The 23,727-nt window shown below is 52.4% G+C and overlaps 1 protein-coding gene across 3 annotated transcripts in view; it reads right to left on the bottom strand.

The window, feature by feature from the left end:
* Positions 1 to 23,727, bottom strand: part of Nfatc2 (nuclear factor of activated T cells 2) — a 129,093-nt gene that overhangs the window by 91,129 nt on the left and 14,237 nt on the right. For 2 of the 3 annotated variants that reach the window (XM_032904736.1, XM_032904737.1), the window contains exons 1-2: positions 22,627 to 22,891; positions 1,118 to 2,153 (exon numbers count right to left, since the gene is read on the bottom strand). In XM_032904736.1, coding sequence (XP_032760627.1) covers positions 1,118 to 2,153; positions 22,627 to 22,756 — 1,166 coding nt within the window. In that variant the 5' untranslated portion in view covers positions 22,757 to 22,891. Of the gene's footprint in view, positions 1 to 1,117; positions 2,154 to 22,626; positions 22,892 to 23,727 lie in introns of those variants that run through there. The other variant, XM_032904738.1, reaches the window with a different exon arrangement.

The raw sequence follows: 23,727 nt of genomic DNA, 5'->3' as shown, positions 1-23,727 counted from the left end.
AGTCACCCACTATGAGAGGCACCATCCCCTAGGCTGGGATCCTGGACTGTTTAAAAAGCTCCTGCCTCTGATGTTCCCAGCACGATGGACCATACGTTGGATCTGTGAGCCAGAATAGAGTCTTGCTTCTTTACTTGTATCTGTCGAGGTGTTTCAGTCAGCAGCAGGGGAAGGAACTAAGACCCCCTGTAAGAGCATAAGAGAGCTGCCCTGCTCCTGAGCTCTTACTTCATACAGGCTCTAAGCCAGGCCTCTGACTTGTGTCCTTTTACCTAGCTCTTGATGAAAAACAAAAGTCCGTAAGAGGTAGGTACCGCTATTCCTCTCATCTCACCGGAAATGAACAAAGACCCAAAAACGTGCTCACACAAGTGCAGGGGTTGAGGTAGGGGAGCCATGATTGATTAGTGATGTCTGCTCTGTCGTGAATGTGCTCAATGAGAAAACCGTAATTGTTTACTAACGTCTGTCTCAGGCGCAACAACAGGAGGGCGGCACAATGCCCACGTTCACACAGGCAATGAGCGGCAGAGTCAGGACACACATTCAGTCCTCACACAGCCCAAAGCCGCTAGGCTGTGAGCCACACCCATTGCTTTGGCCCGTCTGGTTCTTATGCTATTTGAGGATTGAGCTGTGCCACTTGTTGTTTCTTGGGCTTCCTCCTCACCAAGCACAGTCTAAAGGCAGGCACCAGATGCCCTCACACACAGTTCCTCTTAGAACGAGGAAGCAGGTGTTACATACCGAGGTTTGCTCCAAAGAGGCAGGCTTACGGGCCTGTTTCGGCTAGTTCACAGCTATCTGCTCCTTTAAAGGAATCCAGCACATAGTATGGACTTTATCATACTTGCTGGGTGACGGAGTAAATGATGTGCCCTAGGGGACAGCCATCATGCATAGTGTACAATAACATCCTCACTACCACCTGCTGTATCAGAGATACCCAGAGTACCCATTTTACAGATGAGGAAACTAAGGCTTGGGGAAGTGAACATCCTTCCCAGGTACTTATAGCCAGTAAGTGTCATCTATGTGACCAAAATCCATGTAAATAATGGGAAAACCAGCTCTTAGGGCACACTCGGGCATGGACAGCTCTTGAAGTCCCACTCACCTGCAGATGGGAATGGCCGGCACCAATTGCTTGGGCCAGGTGGGTGGTACCAGCAGGATGGACTCTGGAGCGGAATTCCTCCTCTCCTCCTGCTCACACGGCCCCAGGAACTCCACAGCAGGGTAGATGTGGCGGGCCAGGCCTGTCTTGGATGGAGCAGTGGACACAGGAGTTGGATCAGGACTGGTCTTCCATATCTTGGAGGGGATCCCGCAGGGCGAGTCAGTGGCCAGGCTGTTGAGGGCATCCATGAGAACAGCAGAGCCGGCCGTGGGGGGGTACCCAGCGGGGATGCCGTCGTCCTGGGGTGCCACGTGAGGCGAGGGCTGTGGCGAGGGGCTCCGGGAGCGCTGGGGTGAGGCTGCGGGCAGAGGGGCAACCGAGGCCTCTGCGCACGAATGCCTCCGCTTGGCACCGGGTGAGGAGGAGCGGGATGCCGGACGGGGCACGGGCGAGTGTCGGCCCAGGCAGCTGTCCTCGGCGAGGCTGGTTCGAGGTGACATTATTGGAGAGGTTCTGGGGGAATAATGAGCAGGGATGTTTTGAAACTGGGGACACAGGTCGTCGGGCCCGGCGTTATTGGGTGAGACGCAGGGCGAGGTGTAGGGGGAGAAGGTGTCAGAAATGAAGCTGGCAGAGGAACCGCTGCTAGCGGGGCTCAAGCAAAGCGGCTCGCGGTAGCCCTCGAAGCCGGGCACGGGCAGTGTGAACCTCGGGCTGGCGGCCATGCCGGCCAGGGCCAGGGCCGGCTGCTCGGGGGACAGGCCGGCGTCTCTCCCACGGAGGGCCCCCCCTGCCTGCATCAGTTCGTGGGATGGAGTGATCTCGATCCGAGGGCTCGGGCCCGAAGCCCCTGCTGGCTTGGCCGGGCTCAGAAAGTTCTGGAACCCTATACTATCCGGCTCTCCGAACCGGCCAGGGGGCTCGCCAGAGAGACTGGCGAGGGGGTTGCATGGCTTGAGGCCATAGTCCAGGACATCATCCGGGTATGCGAGTCCGGAGGGTGAGCTGATGGCCTTATGTGTGATCGGTTCTTCTGGAAAGAGAAGGGGGAGGGGGTCTTTAAGCCTCTAAAACAGAACTGGGGAGCCGAGTCACAGTCATGGGTGGGCGTGATCTCCTGTCACTGGTTGGTTTTAATACCCCACCATGCCAAACCCTGAGCTTGCCACAAGTAAAGTGAAGCCACTTGGTCCTAAATTCCCTCAAGAGAGTCCAGAACTACAGGCATTGGCTACACGAGCCCTGTAGCAAGCTGAAGTGTGGAAGATAAACTGGCCTAAGGGTCTCCAAGCTGAGGCCTAAAATCACTCAGAAAGGAATCTTAGGGGCTGAAGAGATGGTTCGGTCCGGAAACTGTCACGTGAATATGAGGAACCAAGTTTGATCCCCAGAGCCTACAAAAAAGTCCAGGAGGAGGCAGAGACAGGGTTCCCCAAAGCTCGTTGGCCAGATATTGTAACCAATTCAACAAACTACAGGTTCAGGGAGAGACCCTGTCATAAAAGATAAGTGGAGTGCATTTGAGGGAGACACCCGACATCAACCTCTGGTCTCCATACGCACACATACATATGCACATGCATGGTATACACATGTGCCTGCAACAACATGCTTGTGCACATGGGCACAAAGAAAAGACCTTAAAGTGGATTTGATATTTCCCATAGCTCACAGGACCACAGACCACCGGGTGAAGGAAAAGTACCTCAACTGGGTTATCTTACCCTCTGGGTCTCCTCCCTGCCAACTGGGGTTATTTCACGTCAGTGTGGGTCACGACCCCATTACTAGAATTTTTTAACTCTCCAGGGCTACAGGTGACCTCATTTCACATGTATGATGTGGTCTCCGGATACAGAGGAACAACACGGAATCTGGGGTCCACGGAGTCTGCGTTTGAGATGTCTGCACCCACGTTTCTAGAACCAGGATCCCCTCCTTGCTCATGTCCCTTCATAGACATGGCCCAGGAGGGGACAAGAGTCCCCCCAAAGACACGAAATTAGCAGACACAGAACTCCTTGAAAGGATCCCTTTGATCCCCCCAAAGTCAGGATCATGGCTATAGAACCCCCAACCATTAAGGGCAGGAATACAGATTGGCCTAAATACCTTTGGAACAGCAGTGGCAATTTTGAGTTTCTACTGACCCATCTCAAGGGCCCACCACAGACAAGAGGGTCAGTCCAGTAGACTGTTACTCTGTCACCTCATTCTGTCCCTTGAACCGCACGCCTAACCCCTTACATTCCTCACTGGGGAATTTCTCCAGAGCCACCAAGGGACGCTAGTTCCCACCACCTGACACCAACTCTCTCCAAGGCCCCACTTCTCCATCTGTGATGAGTCAGCCTTGGCTCCTATCCCAGCCGCCAGCAAATCCTGACCTCTCTGTTATCAAGACACAAACCAGCACCAGCATTCCCTGTACACGTGTCTGTCTGAGCAAAGCCCCTTCCCCCTATTCTCTCTCAGTTTTCCCAAATCTCCTCTGACCAATGTCCACTCTGGAAACTGTCCTTCCGTGCTTCCTTTGGTCTTTCGGCTTGGTCATCATGTGTCCTGTCTGTCCCTGCAACCAGCCTGTCTCCCCACTCCACCTGTGTCCAGTATCCCCCCCAAGCAGCTCAGAGACAGCTCCACTAAGCGCTTTTCAAACACTTCCTGCTCAGCGTTCTTGAGGAAGCTCTTCCCTCTTCTCCCTTCTCTCTTCTTAGGAATGTTTCCCTTACTCCATGTATCTGCTCTCACAATAGCTCCATAGACTGCACCCCAAAAGATCATCTCCAAACCCTGCCCTGCTACCTCTCCTTTGCACTCTCTACCAGATCCCCCCACACACACATCTGATATATATGTGTATTTAGTGAACTTGTCCTGCTAAATAAGGGCCAGGCGAGAAGCCCCCGCCCAAGGGCCGGCATTTCGTCTGCTGATAAAGTTTTATTGGTACACAGCCATGTCTATTTATCCCTAGAGTTTGCTTCTTCACTGTAACAGGCAGGAGAGCTTAGAGTTTTGGCAGGGTCTATACGAGCCACAAGTCTTAAAACTTTTCCTCTCTGGCTCTTTATGGACGTTGGTAGTTCTACTCCACATTGGGTTCACGACCGCTATGGGACAACATTGTTTGCTTCACGCCCACCACAGTTCCTGCCACTGACAGCCCACCACAAACATCTGTAAAGTGACCTGGAGGATTAATAAAAGAATCATACCCAATATCCTGCAAGCCAGGAATAGGTCTCCTGCTCTGGGGAGCTGGGGTGGGCCCTCTGGTGATCTTTGGTCTCTGTGTACCTTCTCTGGACCTCCACAGAAGAAGGGTATGCCAACTTAGCTGAATTGACCTCCACATGCCCAGATGGTGCCCCTGTTCCAGATGAAGGCTCCCAAAGGGCTGATCGCTGCTCTTAGCATGAAAACAAATGACTTCATTTGGGCCAGCATGGATGGGGTCTGTTCTACCCACCCTTGGCTTCTCTTCTCTCTGGATTCCAGGCAAAGTGAGGTTTGGGGGAAGCACCCACTTCCTCCTGGCCTCAGGACTCTGAAGTTTCTATTCCCTCTGCCCCAGCAGCTCTATTCACCCAGGCCCACAAGCTCTGCCACTGTCCCTTAATAGCTCGCTCCCCCAAGGGGTGCCTGCTCTACACCCTGTATGTCCCCCAGTTCTACCGAAGTAATCGTGACATCAGCTACTGATTAGTGAGCCTGCCCGTCTCCTGACCAGAGATGCCATGAGAATTCTCCTAAGTCCTACTGAGCCTCTGTCACCTGGATGGGAGCTGGCACAAGGTAGGCCCTTGACAGAGGAATGCCAGCATTCCCATGTGTCCCATGAAAATCACGAGGGACCCTGACAGCACTCCTCCAAAATGTCACCCCCTGACCTACAAGGCAGAGGGCACCATCTGTAGAGAGGGTGACTGGATGGGTAACATCCAAAAAAAAAAATCCCAAATACATCCCAGAGCTCTGAGCAGCACTCTCAGAAATGCATCCTGTAGGAGAGGAGCGAGCCTTAGGTTAGTGTCTGCAGCCCTGGGGCTGTCGGAGGCTCTAGTTCATTCCAACAGTAACCTGCAAAAATCCTTCTCCCCAGGCAGCAGTGACCACTGAGATTCGGTAGTAAAGACAGGGCAAAGTGGACACAGGACGGGTTGTCTAAAAGAGGAGGGGGCACACGTGTGGGGAGGGTGTGCACATGTGTGTATGTGTGCACACCTAGGTACAGAAAGCCAGAGGAGGATGTCAGGTGTCCTGCCCCCTCACTCTCTACCTTATTCCCTTTGAGTCAGGGTCTCTCACCGACCTTTGAGCCAGCCTGGTGGCCAGCAAGAGCCAGCCATCCTCCTGTCTCTGCCTAACCGAACTGGGGTTACAGGAGTGTGTAGCCATGCCTGAGCCAAACTCAGGTCCTCGCACTGAGCCATTTCTGCAGCCCTGCTAAAAGGAGACTCTTTGGTTTCTGTATTATGCGGAGAAAACAAACTCAATTTCGCAAACCTAATTAGCCTCTGCGGAGCAGGTGGGGGGAGGTGGAGGTGACATGGAACATGACATGTGACGACGGAACTCTGCTGACTGGGCGGGAAACAGAACCTAGCCTCGCTCTGCTGCTAAGTGGCTAGCGGCAGAAGAAAAGTCCCCACCCACCCCAGGCCCCACAGACTCGCTTAGACCAGGACAGAGGAAAAGCTCGTCTGCGTCCCTTGGCGCTTTCATTCTCTAGTTTGGGCTGCAGGGCTGGGGTTTACATGGTGCACGGGTGAAGGTGTGTCTGAACTTGAGCTGCTGCTGCTGCTGCTGCTGCTGCTGCTGCTGCTGCTGCTGCTGTGTGTGTGTGTGTGTGTGTGTGTGTGTGTGCGCACGCGCATGCACATGCCACTTCCCGGCAGGTAGCACAGCACAGATGTCTAACGTAGGAGCCATTAAGCATCAAATCCATGTTCAATGATGTTCTGAGAACCCATTCTCTACAAAGTGACCAAACCAGACACCAGCCCCATACAGAGATTCCAGCCACACTGGAACATGCCTCAGGATGCTGTGAGCAATCCAGACCTGTCCAGCATGGACACGCATCATGGGGTGTGGTAGTACCCAGCATACCAGCACTTGGAGGCTGAGGCAGAAGAAATGTGCACACGTGTTCTCACATACACACACACACACACACACACACACACACACACACACACGGCCACATACACAAACATGGGACACACAAGGCACACACATTTACACACTTGTACACACGCACATACACATGGCCACACACACAAACATGGGATACATACATATACACATGGATGCACATTTGGGCATACACACACATACAGACATGGGTGCACACATGGGCATACACACAAGGCACACACACACAACACACATACACATGTGTGCACACACACATGGCCACACACACAAACATGGGACATACACGGCACACACATACACACACATGGGTGCACACATGGGTGTACACACACATACATACACACACACATACACACACACACACATACACACACACACACATACACACACACACACACACATGCACACACGCACGCACACAGCCTCAGAACCCCAAGGATCAGCCAAGCCCTCAGAGCCTAGCACTGCAGTGTTTACACTGGTTTACCTACCCTGGTGGCAGTTTTCTTTCCTTTCTTTCTTCCCCCTCTTGTCTCTCCCCAAGTCTATAAATGTTTAACAGCCAGCAGGGGTGGGAAGGTAACAAAGAGCTTTTGCTTTCTCTGGGATTTGACAGCAAACCTCACAAATGGCAAGCCATTAGCATCTTTCTGAGAGTGGCTGGGATCCTCACTCTTGGGCCCCTTGGCCTCACCTGCCCAGAGCCCAGACGGAAGCCAGCACAGCTAAGAAGCACACCTTGATGCCAGTTTCCTCAGGGGGTTTCCATAAACCTCTGCCTCTCGGCCGTAGGCAGCATTGCTTGTGAACACTATGTGCGTACCATGCCTGTTCCACTCTACCCTTTCCTTCTTAAAGTGTGTGTGTGTGTGTGTGTGTGTGTGTGTGTGTGTGTGTGTGTGTGTGTGTATTCACAGAGGCCGCCAGAGCCCCCTGAAGCTGGCATTATGAATGGCTGTGAGCTGGCAGACGTGAATTCAATGGTCCTCTGGAATAGCAGCAAGTGATCTGAACCACTGAGCTATCTGACCAGCCCCACATCTTAATTTTTATTTTGAAAGGAATGGTCTACAATACTCCAGGAGGCTGAGGCAGGAGCATCACCTAGTTCAGGGCCTGCCTGAACTAGACTAGTGAGTTCAAGGCCAGCGTGAATAATTTAGCAAGACCCTGTGTAAGGAGGGCCAGGCGTGAGAGAGCTCAGTAGCAGAATACTTGCATATGGGAGGCTGTTTCATATGTAGTGCTACCCGGGGGTGGGGGGTGACTACATTCCAGTGGATCATCTGGACAAAGGCTCTAAGCCCTCATTTCATACACACCCCCACCCTCACACTGCTTTTTCTTTGAGGTATAATTTGTGTGGCAGGCAGAGGTGAACGGGCTTTGTCAAACTCTAAGCACCTTGGTTTGCCACCACCATTGAGATATGGCATAGGTTCTGTGACCCTGCAGTGTGCCCATGTTTAGGCACACAGGCAGCAGAGGGGAGCCCAGGGCTTAGGAAGGCACTCAAGGGTTGGGAGCACTCCACTGAGACACATTCCTACCAACTCAAGGAGAAAACAGTATCTAGGAGAGAGCTCTTGGGGCTGGAGAGATGGCTCAGTGGTTAAGAGCACTTGATGGTCTTCCAGAGGACCCAGGTTCGATTCCTAGCACCCACATGGCACCTCATAACCATCTGTAACTATAGTCCCAGGGGGGTCTGACACTCTCTTCTGATCAAAGACGCTAGGCTTGCACAACACAGCCATGCATGCAGGCAAACACCCATAGACACATAAAGAGGAGATAGCTCTCTCTATGTGCCATGCACTCATGGTGGGACACTCATGGTGGGGTACTTCCATGTCACCTACCATGAGAGATGCCTGGCCTACCCTTGAGAAGGAGGAAGGCAGGAGCCATAGCCGCTGTGGGTTCTCTATCTTGTCCTCTTCCTCAACACACACACACACACACACACACACACACGTGCACAGTGCATACATGCATACATGCATGCACATGCACACACACTTGCACGTGTTTGCTCACACACACATGCACGTGCACAAAAATGCACACTTGCACATGCTTATGCATACATGTTTGCACACACATGCACATGCACGCACATGCACGTACATGCACAGTGGGAGTGCACACGTGCGCACATGCACACACATGCACACATGCATATATGCATGCACATGCACACACTCGCATGTGTTTGCTCATACACATGCACGTACACACGTGCACATGAATGCACACTTGCACACACTTACACATACATGTTTGCACACATGTGCACACGCACACACATACACATGCATGCACGTGTGCAAGTGTGCACATGCACGCACACACACACACACACACACACACACTTCACAGTTGCTGTTCCCCTCGCCCAGAATCCCCTCCCATACCTCCTTTTTCTGGGCCACTGTCTGCCTGACTAACCAGATAGACTACAGTAGCTTCTAAGCTCAACTCCTAAAGAGTCCTACGGTGAGGCCCACTGACATGGTCACTGATTTGTCCCTCTACCCCAGGAAGGTGAGTGCAGGGATCAGGTAGCTAGCTAAAATACTAGGAATGGACCCACGCTGGAGTCAGCACATGACACAAGCCATGGCTTTTAACCCTCACTTCTACATGAGCAGCAGGGACAGCCTGCTCGCCCTCCACAGACAAGAAAATGGAAGCATTAGAGCTGGCTCCATCTACCCCGAGACCTTCCTGGGAACCAATGGGGCATGCCCACCGTGGGCTGGAGATTCTGGACCACTCCAACCCAAAGATACTCTGCAGCAGGGCTGGTGTGCATGAGGCTGAGTTATCCACCCCAACGGCTGGCCACCCAAATGCCCTCCTGTTTTTCAGGATCCACTGAGGCTGAGGCTTGTGGCTCTGAGCTTCGAAGCTTCGACCTGCACTTCCTGCCCTCTGCAGAGACTCAGTCTGCCTGAAGCATTGCCTATGAGCCACACCCTGGAACCTGAGGAAGCATCCTTGGCTGCCCTGCCCCCTCCGTAGCTGCTCTGCACCCCTTGCTCACGCCTGGTCCCTCTGGCTCCCCCAGAGCTTCAACTGGCCATTTGGTTCTATGACTGACACCCAAGGGTCGCTCACAAATACCATGCTTTTGCCATGGGGTCCTGGGGCTCACTCAACATCTGGACCCTGAGAATTCTTGGGGAGTCCTCTGCCAATTTTTCTGAAACTGCAGGAAAAGACTGGCTGCTTACCTACAAGGTACCCGGAGGCCAGGCCAGGCTACCACTAGGAAAAGGCTGCTCACTGTGTTCAAAGAAGTCAGGACGCCCCTCCCCCTCCTTGTGTGACCTGCATACACTCTGCGTCCTCATGAGTAACACCACAGGTTAGGCACCAGGGCAGCTCAGCTACTGTACACAAAGCCCCAAATACATACGACAGACACTGGGTAAATCTTTTTAACAATTCTGACCTCCCCTTGCTACGGTTTCTCCGTTTGGTTTGACAGTGAGGCGCACGCTAGCCCCAACTTCTTCAAAAGCGTTCTGTAAAAGAGGAAGGAATTTTTCAGAAATAAAATAGACCGGTCAGCACTTGAAGAATTCTCTTGGCACCCCAGACTGTGCAGACCTCTGGAAGTGTGTGAAGCAGCTAGAGAAAGCCTCCAGCACCGCTCCCTCCTGTGACTTTTGCTCCTCACTCCCTTCCCCCCAGCTGCCTGGGAGCGAAGCCACTAAGTTGCACTGAACTGTTAGTGACTCAGTAAGCCGCCTGTCATAACAGAAGTGTTAGGAGTCAACACACCTGTGCCATTTGCTTTATACCAAAGACCACCACACACAACCAACACAGGTCCGTTGGCTTTTCTCACAAGAATGCTATGAAACAGGTAATATCGTTTTCCCAGTTTTACAAACGGGGAAAATGAGGGTCAGAGAGGGTGAGTAATCTGCCCAGAGTCACAGAGCTTTGAAGCTACAGAGCCAAGGCGATCTGATGTAACCTGGCCCCTCCACACACCCCCACAACCACTACTAAACCCTTATTTCTCGTGAAAGAGGCTATTTTTGGAATGGTGATACCTTAACTATAAGAAAGGAAAGGAGGGGCCCCCAGGACTGAACCTGCTATGGGGACCATTGTTGGCCTGACAACATAAGAGCCCAACACTTTTCTTCTAGAATGTTCTTTTTTCTTTGGCTAGGGGAAGAGTTAAAATAACACTCTAGCCACTCAGTGGTCTCTGCCAGCTTTTCTTCCTGTGCCTCCTGCCAGATGGGTACTCATGCTCAAGAATGGACCCATGGTCAAGGCCAAGATGCCATTGAAGATCAGGCACAAACACACACTTTGTGAAGTAGAGGCAGGAGGATTTCCTGGAGTTTGAGGCCAGCATGGGTTACATAGTGAGCTCCAGGCCAGCCTGAGACTCTGTTCCAAAAGACACACACACACACACACACACACACACAAACACACACACACACACACACACACACACACATAAACACACACAGACACACACACACATACACAGAGAGAGAGGGCGGAAAAGACAGACAGACAGACAGACAGACAGACAGAGACAGGGAGGAGAGGGAGAGAGGAACAGCCTGGACACAAGCTTTCAAGTATCTAAAAGCACAGGCAGGCAGAATTTTTAGGAAGTGGGATATAATGATAAAAATAGGAAGTTTACTAGGCCTGTAGGAAGTGCCTTGTGGGGAGGGGACACAGCCCCACAGTGGGAGGAGTTACAAATCTGGGGGGTCCCTGTCCCAACTATTCCAACCCTTCACCCTTCATGAGCTCACATCTGAGGTCTAGCTCTGGGGCATCATGGTCGCGCACAAGATGCTATGCCAGCCAACACATTGGCAGCAATGAGAAGGAGTAGGTTCTCTGTCTCAGGACTTCAGGCCACCCCTTAGACTCCTGCACATGTGACTGCAGGAGCCCCGTAGCAGGCCAGGAAGGCAGCGGATTTCCCATTTGCCTGCCTTCAGAGTCTACAGGGAGAAGCACTTTCAAGAGTCACCAATGACCTTTAAGTAATGAAGGGGGGGCTCTCGTCCCCTGTCCCCCTCCCTCACTGCACACAGAGGACAGTGATGACTGGATTCCCCATAAATGAGTCATGTGTGCGAAGGAGAGGATCCAGGTTGCCACACCCTTTATTCAGAGGTGACACACACAGACAGGGCCCTGAGAGTTGAGAAATTCCACCCAGACCAGCGGGTCCAAGAACACCAGAGAAGGCGAGGGGACGTTTACCCTCTTGTCTCGCCAGCATAGAGGTGCTGGCAGAGGACGCCCTGGCACTCTCTCATCTTTGCTGACCTTGTCCCAGGGAAGACAGCTGTCTGCCTTCACCAGACAGAGGCAGCTTCGGCAGTGCCTCCAAGTCTGCCACCAAGTCAGGCACCTACTTGAGAGGACAGGGGACAGAACCAGAGCAAGGAGTCTAAGAGAGCAGCAGCTGGTAGGATGCTCGCAAAAACACAGCGCATTGGGCTGCATCAGAGGCCGAGGGGCAAGTGCAGCCTGTAAGCCTCAAGGTCTCCTTTCAGCAGAGGGCACCAGGGGCCTTTTAGCAGTTGAGGTATTTTGGGGTCCTCCTGCCTTCCAGGATCCAAGTCACCTGCTTGCTGTCTAATAGCTGGTGTCCACTAAGCCACCAGCCTAAAAGAAAAGAAAAAGAAAAAAGAAAAAAAAAAAAAAAAAGAAATAGAGAAACTTGAAGTTCAGGTACAGGGACTCTCCCAAGGTCACACACACACACACATGCATACACACGCGCACGTGCGCGCACACACACACACACACACACACAGACATCACCGATGTGGCGTCACATAGTTATGACGAATAGCTACCTCAAGCTTTATGCGCAGCATGCGCATACACATGCTTACGTGGCCAAGACTGTATTGCTGCCCTGGGGACTCCTTCCCAGGTGCCCAGCAAATAACTACACCATCTGAACTCTCTTGCCCTAGACTGGGCCTGGCTGGCCTTGAATTTCACATAAAACAGGGTCACCCGGGCAGGGATGTGCTCAATGTCAATCCTGGATTCTCCTATACGGTGCTTCGTACGTTTCTTTCTCAGAAATGGGGGAGGGGTGCTGCTTCCTGTGAATAGCCCTTCGTTTCCTTTCATCAGCCACCCTCACTCCACTTTTAAAGACGAAGGTTCCTGGAGAACAAGCCTGAGATCTGAAGATCTGGAAGGAGAGCTTCCTCAGCAAAAGGAGAAGGGAAGATCCGGTCAGAAGTATTCACCAGAAATAGATTTCAGATCATTCTCCTACAGAAACAGGACCGGCCGCCACACAGCCCACCCAGGCCACCCGCGGGAAGGGATGAAGTTAGACAGTCAGTGCCTTCTCTGCAGCCTCTGCCTAGCCTAGCCTCCTCCCAGACCGAGCCCCTCCACTCATTCCCACTCCCTCAGAAGCCTGACCTGCAAGCAAACTTTCCCCTTGGTGACCATGCATGGGGCCAGGAAACCCTCAACCAGGGACTCCGACCTACCTTAATGACAGGCCATGTCTTAGTTATACTCCTCTCCACCCCCAACCCCATATAACACGAGTGCCATGTTCCCAAAGGTGGGTACACTTAATCAGTGCCCCCCACCACACACACACCTGGTCATTAAGACATTCCTCCCAATCCACCCAGCAGAGGTGACATCACCCACTGGATTTCAAACCTGCAGCCCACCTTCTGAGGATTAGGCAGGCAAACACCCCCCCTTCCCTCAGCCTTTAAGATGATCGCTGCAAACCATTCAGGCCTAAAGGTTTCCCTCAGTGAGCAGCCCCCTTCTGCAGGCCTACGGCAACAGGTCTGTTTTGATAAGGCCTTGACTAATCCCAGGAGTCGCAGGCCACTTTCTTGCCTTCCGAAAGCTTGCTCAGGCATAGCTCAATTAAAATTCACAGGGAAGGGCTTGCTAGGAGAAATGTACTTTATTAACTAAAACAGGTCCTTTTCCAAAGCCTTAGATTAGAAGGCAGACTGGGCCCCGGTGCCCGCTCAGGAAAAGGAACTCCCCCCACCCCAACTCTGCCTCCAGCTCAGCCTGCTAAAAGGGAGCGAGAAAACACATTAAAGGTCCAGGGCACAGGGTTTTGGAAGTAAACGCCAAGGGATGTGGAGACGGCTCAGTGGGTAAAATGCTTGCAGAGTGGAGTCTAGCACCCACATAAAAAAAGCCAGGCATGGTGACGGAGCCCCCTCATAATCCTAGCAATGGAGAAGTGAAGCCAGGCAGAGCCTGGGGGTTTGCTGAGCAGCCAGCCAGTCCAGCTAAACTGGGGTGTTTCCGGTCAGCGAGAGACCCTGCCTCAAACAAAACAAGTCAGACAGGTGCTAAGGAAAGACACCCAAACACGCATATGCAAAGGCACTCATGAGCGCGAGCGCGCACACACACACACACACACACACACACACACACACACACACACCCCACATGCCAAGGTAAAAATAAAAACTTCACTGGATGGTCCGTCTAGTAATACCCACGGCATAGAGGATGCCCTGGGTTCTTCAACAGATAAATAGCAAAAAAATTGGCTGCTTTCATTTTCAAAAGATAAAGGGAACAATGTTTGAGTCAATCACTCACAACGCAAGGATCTTTAGGGCTGGGTGCCAAAAGATAAAATTAAATTTAATTTAAAAATTAACATCAAGGGGCTGGAGAGAGGGCTCAGTGGTTAAGAGCACTGACTGCTCTTCCAATCCTGAGTTCAATTCCCAGCAACCACGTGGTGGCTCACAACCATCTGTAATGAGATCTGATGCCCTCTTCTGGTGTGTCTGAAGACAGCTACAGTGTACTCATACACATAAAAGAAATAAATAAATCTTTAAAAAAAATTAACATCAAAAACCCCTGGGAGACAAGCAGTGAGGCGAACACCGTAGCTGACCCAAACTACTTCAGGTTTAGCAATGACTTTCACTGGCTGCTTGTGTCCTTGCCGTTCCCATCCACAGGTCCAACCAGCCGTGCATCAGATGGGGAGGCACCATCCGCGGGTTGGGGGTGTGGCTCAGTTTCTGCCGCGTGGCCCTACCATGCAGAGGCCCCAGGCTCCACCAGCAGCTTCTCATAAGCTGTGTGTGGTGGATGATCTTAGCTGTGAATTTGACACACCTGGGAAGGGAAACCTCTGGAAAAGCTGCCTGCATCAGCTTGGTCTGTGAACGCGTCTTCTTCTGGGCATTTTCTTGATTACTAATTGATGTGGGCGGGGCCTAGCCCACTGTGGGCGGGGCCACCTCTAGGCCTGCTGGCCCTGGGCTGTATAGGGAAGGTAGCTGAGCGAGCCAGAAGTGAGGCTTCTGCCCTCTGTGGCCTGTTTCCACTCCTGCCTCCGACTCGTGCTGGAGCTCTGCCCTGTTTTCCCTCAGTAACGAACTATGGTCGGGACACGCAAGTCCCTTCTTCCCCCGGGTTGGTTTCGGTCAGTGTTTTATCACAGCAACAGAAAAGCAAACAAGAACACTGGTTCTAGAGGGGCATTCCCATAACCCCAATACCTGGGAGATCAAGGCAAGAGAATCAGAAGTTCGAGGTAATCCTCAACAAGTTTGGGGCCAGCCTGCGCTAGGTAGGGCCGTGTTTCAAAACAAACAAACAGAAAAACCCCTGCTGAGCACTGGAAACATCTTTTTTTTTGAAAAAGTGAAAGGTTTTTCATTATTATTATACGTGTGGTAACAGGGCTCAGGTTGTCGTGTGTGTGTGTGTGTGTGTGTGTGTGTGTGTGTGTGTATGTGTCTGCCAGACCACACAAGGCAGGTCAAAGGGCAACCTGCAGGAATCAGTTTTCTCCTTCTACCTTGTAGATTCCTGGGATCAGTTCAGGTTGTCTCTCTTGGCAGCACGCACTTTTTACGAACTGAGCTGTTATGCTGAGACCTTTTTTAGTTTTTAAATTTCCATGTATTACCAGTGTGAGCTCTGATATGCGCGTGTCGGTCAGAGGACAACATGGGGCCGTCACTTCTTTCCTTTTGTCACGTGGGTCCTGGGGACGGAGCTCAGGTTGTCAGGTTAGCTCAGAGCAGGCCTTTCCCCGTTGCACCATCTATCTCCCTGGCTCTGAAGACTTTGTTTTTAAATCATTACTAACGCCAGGGGGAGTGGACTCTGTACTCTCTATTCAAGAGTTTGGACACTGGGGGCCCCAGAGTCCAATTCCCCAAGAGCAGCCATATTGATTTTTCTCAAGTATCTTTGGGTTTTTTTTGTTTGGCTGGGAGGTTTCAGTTTTGGTTTTGGTTTTTCAAGACAGAGTTTCTCTGTGCAGCCCTGGCTGTCCTAGAACTTACTCTATAGACCAAGCTGGCCTCGAACTCACAGAGATCCACTTGCCTCTGCCTCCCGAGGGCTGAGATTAAAGGCATGCACCACCAATGCTCTGCAGATGTCCGTATCTTTAACACCCTCTGATCTATTAACTGTACAACACTATGAATTATAGTTAAAGTCGCTGAGGGAGAAGCCATGGGATGGGAGAAATGGATAAGAAGGCCCCTTCTACCATGGCCCCTTACTTTTGCATTTTGGGGGAAATTTAGTAACAAAAGGTCAGAGGGAAAGTCAAAGGCAGTTCCCCTGTACTTCAAGTGGAGTACCACACAGCCTGAACCATCCCAGCACAGCGCAGTCTCTAGGCAAGCTGGATGCCCTCACTCTGTTTGGAGACTGTTAGCAAAACTCCAACTCAAAGGGTGCAGCAGCTAGGGAAGTGAGCTGGTCACACTCCTCATGCTTCTCTGGGAGCCTGTACCAGGGAGGGAGGAAGTCCCTTGGGGGAAGCCACAGGGCACCCATCATGGAGCTGAGTTCTCAAGGCTGTTCCTTCCTGGCTCAACACCTGGGAACAAAGAGCAGCCTCCAGAACTTCCCAGCCACAGACTGGGAGCAACCACAGAAGCATTTGCAGCCCACAGGGGTTCCTGGGCTGAGCAGAGCCAGCAGGGGTCTTTGAGTCAGAACCAAACAGGCTCCTGTGTTTGCTGACTTGCTCAGGCACCCTGTCGGTCATGACAGCCAAAAGACACTACACCCCTCATGGCTCACCTGCTCTTCCAGTTAAAGGCACATCACAGCCTAAGGAAGGGGCTCTTTTCCCTCAGGAGTCAGCACGCTTAGGACAGCCCAATTTCTCAGGGCCCAGCCATCACCATCCATAGTTACAAAGCTCAGGTCGCTGGGGCAGGAATTCCACACCTCACCGACCCCTCACTTAGGCCCTAATGGGGCCATTGTCCTCAGCAGCCACAGCACAGATAAGAAACATGAGCCAAGAACGAAAGTCATGTGGCCTCCAGCAGCCCAAGAGACCTTATAGCATCTTTGCATCATCTGACCGAGGAGCACTGGTCGGTTCTCTGCAGGCCTGGCATTTCTGCTCAGCCGAGAGTCCCAGATAGACAACGAGTCAAGCCAGGGCTTTTGGGGTTTATAGATGGTGTTCTGACTTGCACGGTCAGAGGGAAGAAGGGCTCGGGTGCCCCCCAAGAAGCACACGTGACAGAGAGAGAAGCAGGAACAGAGGCTGGGAGATGTGGCTGCTCTCCACAGAGTGCTGGCATGGCTTGCACAAATCCCGGGTCTTCCATCCCTAGTGCTTCATAAACTGGGTGTAGTGGCCTGTCGTCCCAGCACTTGGGAGGGGAAAATAGAAGCATCAGGAGTTCAAAGTCATCCTTGGCTACAGAGAAAGTTTGAGGTCAAGCTGGGCTGACTATATGAGATGAGAGAGGAAGAGGGGGAGAGAGTGGAGGGGGAGGGGAAGGTAAGAGGGAGGAGGGGGAGGAGGAGAGGGGAAAAGGAAGGGGAGGGAGAGGAGGAGGGGAGGGGGAGATGGGAGAGGGGGAGGGGAAGATGGAGGAGGGGAGGGAGGAGAAAGGGGATGGGGAGGAGGGGGAGGAAGAAGGGGAGGTGGTTAGAAGAAAAGGAGAGAGAAAGAAGCGATGAAAAGTAGGAAGAGGAGAGGCGCTGACTCCCCCTTACATCCTGTACTTTTTCCAATCCTATTTTGCTGGTGAGTTCAGGCTCGGGGGTTCAGGCCTGCGTACCCTCTCATCCCACCAGGTCACATACAGGAACTGTCACTCATGGGCCTATTGGATACCTATTGGAGGCTGCAGCTATGGGATGCTCTGGGGACACTCTGGCTGTGCTGTCAGGCTGAATGCACACAGAGCCTCCGATCCCAAGCACCCCCTGCTCCAGACACACGAGGCTGCTTTTCTTGCCCTTAGCTCATCGCCATCTGGGCTAGAGAGCTCTGGAGCCAATGCTGCTGCTTTAAGGGTCTGTGTGCCTCTGTTCCCCATGGGAACTTAGCAATTAGGGACAGTGAACTTTTTAAGTTAGAATGACTTAAAAGGGGGGTGGGGGGCACTCAAGCCCTACTTCCTCTCTGGTCAGGGATCTCCTCACCTCTCCTGGGGCACTTAAAGACCACGTTTGTCCAAAGCAGGCTCATTAAGGCCTGTCCTTAACTCGACACAAAGGCCAGCATCTCTGACTGTCACGCGTATCCAGCAAGCCAGCTTACTTAGTATACAGGCCTATTTTTAGTAGCACCAAAAAAAGCCACTTACTTTATCACAGCACCTCACTTGTCCCCATTTGTTTACCGGGCTGTGTCCCATGCTGGTTCCAGGGTAACCAGGCAAAAGCAGGCAACAAGTCCCATTCATCTCCACGCCCACTGGGCCTGGCACCAGACCAGCATGCCACGTGTTTGCTGGAAGGATGCGGTTTTCATTGTGCCTGCCAAGGGGTTGAGAGCAGGTATTCTCAAGCTGAAGTGCAGGTGACACCAGGGACTGGCCCACGACCCCCTCAAGAAACAGTGGGGAAAGTCCAAGGCAGTGGGAGTTGGGAGAGGTCCTGGGGGCCCACAGGTGGATGGTTTGTGCATGTGACATACGTGTGTTTGTGGAGCCAGTATATGCGTGTGTGTGTGTGTGTGTGAGAGAGAGAGAGAGAGAGAGAGAGAGAGAGAGAGAGAGAGAGAGAGAGAGAGACATGTGGTCTCTGTGATTTTCATCAGCTTTTCGAACAGCGTAACCCAGCAGTGTAAAGACCTCAGAAACAGACTCTGAAAAGCATTGAGCAATGCTCAGAGGGAATCTGACCTCAGAGAGACCCACTGAGGCAAACCGGTAGTGAGTACTGCCACACATCTGTCCCCAACACAGCATCCAGATGGTATGATACTTCTGGAGGTGACCAGAGAATTCCAAGTTGGAAGGAGGAAGAGTCCACTGAACCCCAAGCATCCCTAAAAGAACTTTAAGGAAAGGAGCCACCAGCACATGTCCCCTGCTGGATTGGATCAGCAGCCACCAGGACCCTAGTGCCCTAACTCTCCTTTCTACTCAGGATAAACTTGAACATCGCACCCACTAGCAGGGAAGTGAGAGTTGCTCTTGAAACATCTCCAGGCAAATAAATGTGAAAACGGGGTTGGAGGAAGCGGATCATTTCTTAGATACAATTTACCCACACTGACTCCTGTAGAGACAGAATAAATAGAGGCTGGTGGGGTGGCTCTGCGGGTCAAGGGGCTTGCCACCAAACCTGACCGCCTGAGTTCAGTGCCCGGCACCCACGTGATGGAAGGAGAGAACTGACCCCCATGGGTTCCTCAGCATAGAAACCTAAGGCCACTGCACACATGAGAACATCACAGATAAGCATCACTCAGGAATATTGCTGGAAAGGGCCTTAGTGTACGATCAAACCTGTATTACCGCCACAAGAAAATGTACACAGTGGCCAAGTAGGGTTTATACTGGGAATGATGAGTTTCCTTACAGTATATACTTATATACTTATGCTCAGATGACCTCTTATTATATCAACCAATGCGCAACACGTCTAAGAATACGATTATATTTTAATCACAGACGCTCAAAAGACATTTTTCTGCCGACCAAGTTCTGTTCCTAGTAAAACTCCCAGGAAACAGGAATGGACACCTTCATCGTATAACATACCATCTAGATCCTACACCAGCATTCAAGGGCCTCCTGCCAAGGTCAAAAGCAAGGTTGTTCTTACAGAGGACCAGAGTTCAGTGCCCAGCATCTACACTCTCAACCAAAGGAACCTTCTAGTCCCAGAGGTTCCAATGCCCTCTTCTGACCGTGCTCATGGTGCCCGTACCCACACACAGTTACATACACATGCACACGGCTAAAAATAAAATATTATCCAAAAAAGGGCAAAGATGGCTACCATCTCCATTTTCATGACATCTACTGGAGGTACCGGCCGGCGCACTCAGAGAAGACAAGTCAAGAGAGGCCTGAGAAGGGACGGGGACAGCATGGGCAGAGCTTGCTCTTCTCCCTGGTACCCTCAGGAGCTAACATGGTAGGTGAGTAGGAGGTCGGCAGGGTGACTGCCTGGGGAATGGCTTATGCTGACCACGAAGCAAGGGTTTAAGAAATGCTAGAGACGGGGTTGGGGATTTAGCTCAGTGGTAGAGTGCTTGCCTAGCAAGCGTAAGGCCCTGGGTTCGAAAAAAAGAACCAGCTCTGAAAAAAAGAAAAGAAAAAGAAAAAAAGAGAGAAATGCTAGAGACAAAACCCACTGGGGTTGAGTTCAGTGGTTACACTATCCGGCAGAACTATCACTTCAACCGCTTACAAATAAGCAAGGCAGGGTCCCAGGATGTCAAATGACTTGCCCTAGCCCATTACCCCTGTCTTCTGTTCCTCGCTTGCCATAGCCCCATGGACCAAGTGTCTCCCATCCAGTGGAGGAGCAAGAGGCCTCCCATGGTAGTTCAGAGCCTAGGATCTGACTTCAGCTCTGCCAGCTCTGCCCTTTCCAGAAACTTACTCCACTTTAAGGCTACTAAACAGGCACACACACACGCACGCACACACACACACACACACACACACACACACACACAGTGAAAAAGCGTGTGCCTTTAAGTTCTCCTCTGCAAGCTGGGAGTCAATGCAGAACCTGTCTGTGGGCATGAGAGGTATAAGCATTGCTGCTGATCAGGCCTCCCAAACTTCCCTCCGTGCCTTTACAAGTTTTCGTACAGCATCTGTCTCACTGTGGACCCTTTTCCTGCTGTGGACTCTGCCAGACTCATGGCCAGCGAACTTAAGGTTCACCACCAGGATACTATCATCCTAGACCAAGGCCTAGAACCAAGATAAAGGTCTGCTCAGCTCTTGGGGAGTCCTACCATGAAGAAATAAAGAGGGGGTGACCTCCAGAGGGATCCCACAGCTGAAGTAATTCCCATCTGCCTCCTAGGGCTCTGAAGTTCCTTTGTGCTGCTTACCACCACCCACACTTTCCCAACAGATTCCCAGAGCGGCATTGGCCACACCCGAGCAAGGGTCTCACCTGGTGACTTTCCTAAGAACACAATTTGGAAAGGAGTCTCCAGAGAGAAGAAATTCACTTCCCCTGAGGGGAAGGTCAGGTCGACAGCAATGAATCAGGCTGACAGTATGACTGGAGGAGAGAATGGCCCCACACTGCTGTGATCTCCCAAACATCTCTAGCCCTAATCTAACCATGAGGAGAACATCATAAAAACATAAAAATAAAACAGGGTGCCCCAGGCCTGTGACCTCAGCACTGAGGATACTGTGGCAGGAAGCTGTCTAGTTTCAGGCCAGCCTGAGCTACAGGATACCCTGTCACAGAAATAAATTCAAGAGGCCGTGTACAATGTATCGATAGCACCTATTTCTTACACAGTGCTTCAAGGCTGTTAAACACACGTGGACTTTCCTCAGTGACAAAGTATCAGTACCAAATAGATACACCATGCTGACGTACCATGCCCGTGGCAAGGGGGAAGGGGTGCTGGATATATGGAAATTCTGTGTTGCCATCACAGTGTTTATAAGTGGGAAACTGGAACCCCCCCCCAATAAAGTATATTATTAAAACAACAACAACACGGGCTACCAGGCTTTCCCGTGGTCATTAAGCTACCTACCCATCTGCTGCTGGCCACTGAGCTCTGCTTGCCAAGAAAAACTATAAAAACGCACCTCCCACCAGATTTGGCTTGGAAACTATTTCCCCGGAAATCCTCACCCTCCACCCTCGAGAGAGAGAGAGAGAGAGAGAGAGAGAGAGAGAGAGAGAGAGAGAGAGAGAGAGAGAGAGAGACTGTGAAACTGAGAAGGGAGTGTGAATTCCCTGCCAGATATGACTTTAATCTTAATGAACACAGAGCCTACTGGTGTGTGTGAACGGCTCACAGATTCCTAACTGTGTCTTTTCAAGGGAAGCCTGTCCCTAGAATGGAACTCTAAAACATGAACACTGACTCTTCCACGACTACTAGCACCTCTAGCCAGAACACCAAAAGCAAGTCCCTCCCCAAAGGTTGTCCATGAGGACCCTGCTGGGAGAAAGGGTTAATGCCACCAGGACTCCACAACTCCCCAGCCAGCACCACAGCCCTTCCTACATAGGTACCAGGCACCAGATGCCCGCAAGCCTGCAGCCACTGAGGCATCTGGAAGCTGCCAGAGGCTTTCCCCTGAGCCTGCCACAAGCAAGGGCTGGGCTGTCAACATCAGGAAACCTGGTTAGGTTTTCTTGTTTGCTCCCAGACAACAAGTTTTCTAACCAGAAAATGTGAAGCTGGTCGTAAAGCCTGCTGCTTCTGACAGATGCTGTTAAATACTAGAGTGACAGGGGCGTTGCCCAGCCCCCAGCAACAGGGGACAGATGAAGGCCCAGAAATAGCCGGGCCTCCTCTCCCAGGTGCCCCATCCAGTAGAACATGGGTGAGGGGGGCTGGTGAAAGATCACTTAATAACCTGGTCCACCTGCGGTGACTGGTAACCTCGGAGAGGAAATGGGCCGGTCTCCTGGCACCAAAGGCAAACCACCCTTAAGCATGAGACACAGCCTCTTCCTTAGTTTCAACACAAAGTCCCCAACAACCGGCTCCCAGGATGCCGCAGAGTCACTGTCTCACAGCCTCAGGAGTAAGATTGTCAGGCTCAACTGCAGCCTCTCTGACATCCTTGGGCACACGCCCCTCTACCGACTCCACTCTCAGAAAGCAAAAACACCTCTTCTACTGCCTCTGGGCTATCCTGGGGAGCTAGCCATTCTTCGCTAAACTGACAGCGACCCTCAGGAGGAACTGGAAAGCTCTCCCTCAGGACGATGCGGCCACTTCAGCTCCCTCCCTGTCACCAGGGCAGGGGCAACCCCTGCTGCAGCCTCCAGGAGGAAGCCCTGCATCGGGTGCCTAGGCCCTGTCCCCGCCAGGGCTCTAGGACCAGGCTTGGGGAACCTCCACCGACCTTCGATAGGGTTCAGATAGTCATAATCGAAGAGGATGGAAAAGTCCAGCTCGTCTTGGGAACTGCCCCCAGGCTCGTGGCCGGGGCCGTCCCCGCCGTCGGGGTCGGGCTGCGGCTCCGGGGCGTCCATGGCTCGGGGCGTTCCGGCTGCGGGCCGTGTAGGGTTGCGGTGCCCGGAGGAGGTTGGCGCAGAGCAGGGGTCACCGTGTCTGTGGAGCAAGCCGGGGCCGAGGATGGCTCACGGCGCAGTGGGTCCTGGATGCGTCCGGGGAGCGGGTGGCGGAGCGAGCTTCCTGCTCAAGGCACCTGTTGCAGCCTGGAGGGGGCGGGGGCGGGGACGGCGGTGGCTGGTGGGGCGGGGCGCCGCCCGGACGGGGAGGGGCACAGCCCGGTCTGGCTTGAGCGACAGGCCCAGGCAACTTCTGTTTCACCTGCTACTGTCTGACCCAGGGTCCCGCCAGAAGCTGCTACCCGCAAGCTCTACCTTAGGACCACTCGCTGAGCCTTTCCTGATTCCTTTCCTTTGCTGGGGGAGAGGCGCCCTGTCTTCTTGGGCATGCCCACAGTTACGGCTCACGCCAAAATGTCTGTCTCTGATTTGCAGGCTCCGACCTCAATTGACCAGGCCTGAGCCACCTACCACCGTGTGCCACCCAGCATAGAGGAGCCACTGTGGCCCTGTTGCGACAGATTAGGGATAAAGACCATCATCCCTTTTGACAACCAGGAGAAGACTCGGCAAAGGCTGCAAAGGCTTTGGCGCCAGGGGGAAGTGACACACGAAGAGTTTGATTGATGACGATCTGGGGACCCTGTCCTGGTAGTGAGAACAGGAAGTGGTCTGGTGTGTGGGAGGCAGGGCTGACAGGTAACCTGTACATCCGGCTGATGTAAGATGTCGATTACCAGGCTCCTCCCCGTGGCTCTTGGTTTCATAAGGCTGGATTCGAACCCAGGAATATGGAATTTTGACCAAGCCCTCAGGGCAGAGGTTTGGGATGACTGCTGAAGAAGCCAGGGTCACCCTCCAACAAGCCTTCCAGCTTACAGCCTCTCAGAGCGAGAAACAAAGTAGCAAAGCCTTGCTGGGCAGTGGTCCCC

This window comes from Rattus rattus, chromosome 5 (assembly GCF_011064425.1).
Source record: "Rattus rattus isolate New Zealand chromosome 5, Rrattus_CSIRO_v1, whole genome shotgun sequence".
NCBI classification, from domain to species: Eukaryota; Metazoa; Chordata; class Mammalia; order Rodentia; family Muridae; genus Rattus; species Rattus rattus.
This window is presented reverse-complemented; position numbering and strand designations above follow the sequence as displayed.